The sequence below is a fragment of the Salpingoeca rosetta genome (assembly GCF_000188695.1).
Source record: "Salpingoeca rosetta unplaced genomic scaffold supercont1.12, whole genome shotgun sequence".
NCBI classification, from domain to species: Eukaryota; class Choanoflagellata; order Craspedida; family Salpingoecidae; genus Salpingoeca; species Salpingoeca rosetta.
Window position 1 is genome coordinate 143,375 of NW_004754922.1, and position 4,290 is coordinate 147,664.

Consider the following 4,290-nt stretch of genomic DNA (forward strand, 5'->3'; position numbering starts at 1 on the left):
GGCTGGACATGGAGCACAGCCCCGTCTCCACGCAACAGTGCATGGGACGCTTCTCATGGGTATGCAGGTTCTGTTCTCTTCGATCCGCTGTGTAACAGACTAAGTGTAAATGTGTATGTGTGTGTGTGTGTGTGTGTGTGTGGATCTGTTTGCGTGTGTGTATGTGTGTGCGTCTGCGTCGTGCTTGCGTTTTGACTACACGATGCTTCCCCAATGTTGCTGTCCTGCACAGTTTGTGGCTCACGCGTTCATCCTCTCTTCCCCTCTTTCCATTTCATGGAGCAGATACGGAAATGAAATACATTTTCCACGCATTTGACGCGACGGAGCAGCTCTTCAACATCTCCGCCGATCCACGTGCGTGCACACTCCTACCGCTGTGGCACCTACGTACTCTACACACAGACACAGACACAGACACAGACACACACAACCTCTCAGTGCCTTGCACTCCTCAGCCATCCGTCTGTGTCTGTCAGCATCACGGCAGCCACACTCAGCCCCTCATGTACTCAACTTCAAACCCTTTCACCTCCACCGATGTCATCACCTCAGATGAACTGCACGATCTCAGCGGTGACCCGGCATATCAGCTGGAACTTGCCCTCTGGCGCGGGCGAATGGGTAACGGCACACATGGCGTCGTGCATTGAGTGGTGGTGGATTGTTGGTTGGTGTTGTTGTGCTTCGTGGCTTGGTGTTTGTGTGTGTGTTTGGATGTGTGTGTGTATTTGATGTGTGGTATTCGAGTGTTTGGCTGGGGTTGAGTGAATGTGTGGTTTGATTGGATGACTGATTATGTACTGTCATCTTACTCCAACTGGGTGCTTGCATTGGTGCACCGTTCTCATGCTTGCGCCACTTGCTTCGCCTCCCACCTTTTCCTTCTCACATTCCAAATGCTTCGGGCCACCACTGCTGCCACTTTATTTTGTTTTCAGTTGCGCAATTTGAGCGAGAGGGACGTGGGTCAAACTGGGTCGTCAACAGCACGCTCCTGCAGAGAACACACGTGCGTGTTGCATGTGTGGAATTGGTTGTTGTTTGGGGGGCGGGGGGCGGTAACGTAAGTGGTTGTTGTTGTTGTTGTCGTTCCCATCTCAACACCGCCACCGCCACCACTCCGATTATGCATCATCAGGGTCAAGTGTATTCTCCAAACTTTCCCCCGGGCCCAACGGCTCTCCCAAAGACACGCGTCGTCACAGACAGGTGCCAGCATAAGCACATTGTTTTGTTCAGTGTTGTGTGTTGTGTGTTGTGTGTTGTATGTTTGTGTTGTGTGTACAGTGGTTGGAGCATCGAGAAGTGTGTTGGTGCTGTGCCCCCTCTAATTAACACGCCTCACTCACTCAACGATTCACACACACACACACACACACACACACACACACACACACACACACACACACACACACACACACACACCTGCCTTTTCGCTGTCGTGCAGGAACGGGGTCATGTATGTGGACAAGTGCAGGGCGAACGATGTGTCGCAGATGTTTTCGGTGGACAACAGGACCATCATTCACCTTGCGTCAGGCCTATGCGTCACAGCTCTGTCTACGAGCGCGTTTCAGGGCCCCGCCCCCATTGTCAACGCATACTGCGTGCCAGGCTCCACGCAACAGCAGTTTTTGATTGGCGCGTCTGGGCGCACGTGTGCAAACTGGTTTGACAGCCTGTGCATCACGGTTGATGCGAGATACCCGGACACCACATCCAGGTGGTGGTCGCTTCCGCAGCAGCCGAAGCGGAAACAGCGGAAACAGCAGCAGCAGCAGCAGCAGTGGGGAGAACGACGGCAAGAAGAAGAAGGGCAGCAGCGCAAGCAGCGACAATGGGGACACGTTGCCAGCAGCCCGTGATGCTCGTGGTGGATGGAAACACTAGCGATGACATGTATTTGTTACACAACCCTGTTTTGGGATTGTTGGTTGGTTGTTTCACGTTGCCAACCAACCTACATGAACGCGCACACTGGTCCAAGCGACATTCAACAATAAACGTCACACAGACACAGACACAGACACAGCCTCTTGCGTTGCTTCGTTTGTGCTGCATGCTTTCATCGTGATGATTGTGTATTGTGTATCCGAGCATTGAGCGATTGATTGGGTGAATGGGGGGTGGTGAGGCAGTGAGAAGGACGCAATGAATATATACACACAGGGACACAACACAGGCCACTGTGTCACGGCGAGAGTGTTCGTGACTGTGCAAGCTGTGGCTTCAAGCCTGCGGCACAACAGCACATGCATAACACAAGCGCCAGCACAGCGGCAGTGGAAATGGGAGGGAGGGAGAAGGGAGTGTTGTTGGCGGCGTGCGGGCGGCACATAATGCATGGAAAGGGGGCTCGAAAGAGCGACGAGTGTGGTCGGCGAGGAGAGAAGGGCGAACGAACGCAGACGAGAGAACGTCCACGACCGCAACAACAACAACAACAACAACAACAACAACAACAACAACAACAACAACAACAACAACAACAACAACACGAGTGCATGAAACAAGGGGAAACAAATAACCCAAATGGTGGTGCGGAACACACACACACACACCAGGAGATGCGCATACATGCTAAATACCAAAAGAAACCGGAGAACTAAGAAGGAGGTGCATTCAGTCAGAGCCAGCCAAACGAACGACAAATGGCACAGCCATACCCAGAAATAAATGACTGAGATCAGCCAGTGAAGATTGCATGCAAGCACAACACAAAGTCAAAGAACACGCAAAACGACAAGGCGCAGTTAGGAAAACACACACACACACACACACACGCTGAGTACCGAAAGAGAGCCGAAACGGCAAACACCACAAGAACCGAGAAAGCGTGATGATGACATCTGTTAGGAGAGAGTACGTGATCTGAAGGTGAGGGACGCACTGCGTCAGCATAAAAAAGGTGGCTGGAAGCTAATGCCACAAGTTCAGAGAAGAGGCGAATCGCATGCGATGATGAAACAGAGAGAGGGAGGGAGGGAGGGAGGGAGGGGGGACCGTTAGAAAGAAGGAGAAGGCCCTAACAAGGGCATGCTTGCTGGGAACCGAACAACGCAGCAAGGAAACGCGATGTGCATGCAGTTGAATATGCCGAAGGAACGGAGCGAGATGAGGTGGCAGGGAACACGATGGTGGCTCGAACGAGCAATGTGCTCGGCTTGGTTGTGTTGTGGAACAAACACGGCCGAAGATGAACGGGCTGTCACGTCAACGTTGTTGTTGGCGTCGATGGTGTCGGTGTTGGTCTCTCTGTGGAGTTCACGACTGTAGACACCGAGCACAAGCAGCAAGCAACATGGGGACAGTGAGAAAGCGGTGAGAAAACCGCGAGTAAGCGCAAGTGTTCACACACATGCACACACACCCACACACCCACCCACCCACCCACCCACACACCCACCCACACACAGAGGGGATGTGCATTCTCACGCCACACCCATCCACACCCACCCACACAAAGCCCCCCCCCCCTAAAAAAAAAAACAAAAAACAAACAAACAAAAAACAAAAAAACAAAAACAAAAACAAAAACACAATCGCCCCATAGCCACGTACGGTGAGGCGGTCGCGGATCTTGTCGTGGTAGTTCTGAACGGTCTTTGCGTCAAAGGAGAAGACGTCTGCCTTTGGACGCGCCGGCGGCGATGCGCGCTTGATCGGCGACCGCTTTTCAAGCCCAACTCCGCCGTCCACGCCGAGCCCACTGCCACTGCCACTGCCACTGCTGTTGCTGATGCGGGCGTGCTGCTGCTGGTATTGCTGGTACTGCTGCTGGCGCTGCATCATGGTGTGTGCGTGCCCTTTGCTGTTGCTGCGGCGGCGCCGGCGCTGTGCAGGCGAAACGGACGAGTCTGCACGAACGCCAACCACGTGCACGCCGGCAAAGAGGGCGTCGATATCGCCGTGCAGCGTGCTGGCGCTGGTGGTCGCGGTCGTGGTCGTGGATGTGTCTTCGTCTTCTTCCTCGTCCACCTCCTGCACAGCGGTGTGCCGCGAGGATGAGGTGGATCGAGACCGCTGTCTGCGGAGCGGCGCGTCCGACAGAAAGGCCAGCGACTCGCGCTTTGACTCTGCACCCGTGCATGTGCTGACAGGGGACGCGTTGCTCGCCGGGGCGGCGGCGTGTGGGGTGACGGCGCTTACGCTGAGCGCGTCTGCAATGTTGAGTGTCGGGCTGCGCTGGAAGATGTTGGGCAGGCTGCGGGAAACAGGTGGGCCGACCGGAGGCAGCGGGCGGCGGGTGTTTGCTCCCGCCGTTGGATGGACATCCGACGATCTCCC

At 54.6% G+C, this 4,290-nt stretch overlaps 2 protein-coding genes across 2 annotated transcripts in view; one reads left to right on the forward strand and one right to left on the reverse strand.

Moving 5' to 3' along the window:
- Nucleotides 1-2,019, forward strand: part of PTSG_12258 (ADP ribosylation factor) — a 13,902-nt gene extending 11,883 nt beyond the window's left edge. The window contains exons 7-12 of the mRNA XM_004993628.1: nucleotides 20-59; nucleotides 283-357; nucleotides 556-624; nucleotides 942-1,012; nucleotides 1,142-1,212; nucleotides 1,451-2,019. Of these exons, the coding sequence (XP_004993685.1) occupies nucleotides 20-59; nucleotides 283-357; nucleotides 556-624; nucleotides 942-1,012; nucleotides 1,142-1,212; nucleotides 1,451-1,868 (744 nt within the window). The 3' untranslated portion in view covers nucleotides 1,869-2,019. The remainder of the gene's footprint in view (nucleotides 1-19; nucleotides 60-282; nucleotides 358-555; nucleotides 625-941; nucleotides 1,013-1,141; nucleotides 1,213-1,450) is intronic.
- Nucleotides 2,020-2,194: 175 nt separating this feature from the next.
- PTSG_05100 (uncharacterized protein) overlaps nucleotides 2,195-4,290 on the reverse strand; it is a gene marked incomplete at its 3' end in the record, with an annotated part of 3,477 nt that continues 1,381 nt past the window's right edge. The window contains exons 2-4 of the mRNA XM_004993629.1: nucleotides 3,536-4,207; nucleotides 3,152-3,273; nucleotides 2,195-2,238 (exon numbers count right to left, since the gene is read on the reverse strand). Coding sequence (XP_004993686.1) covers nucleotides 2,195-2,238; nucleotides 3,152-3,273; nucleotides 3,536-4,207 — 838 coding nt within the window. The remainder of the gene's footprint in view (nucleotides 2,239-3,151; nucleotides 3,274-3,535; nucleotides 4,208-4,290) is intronic.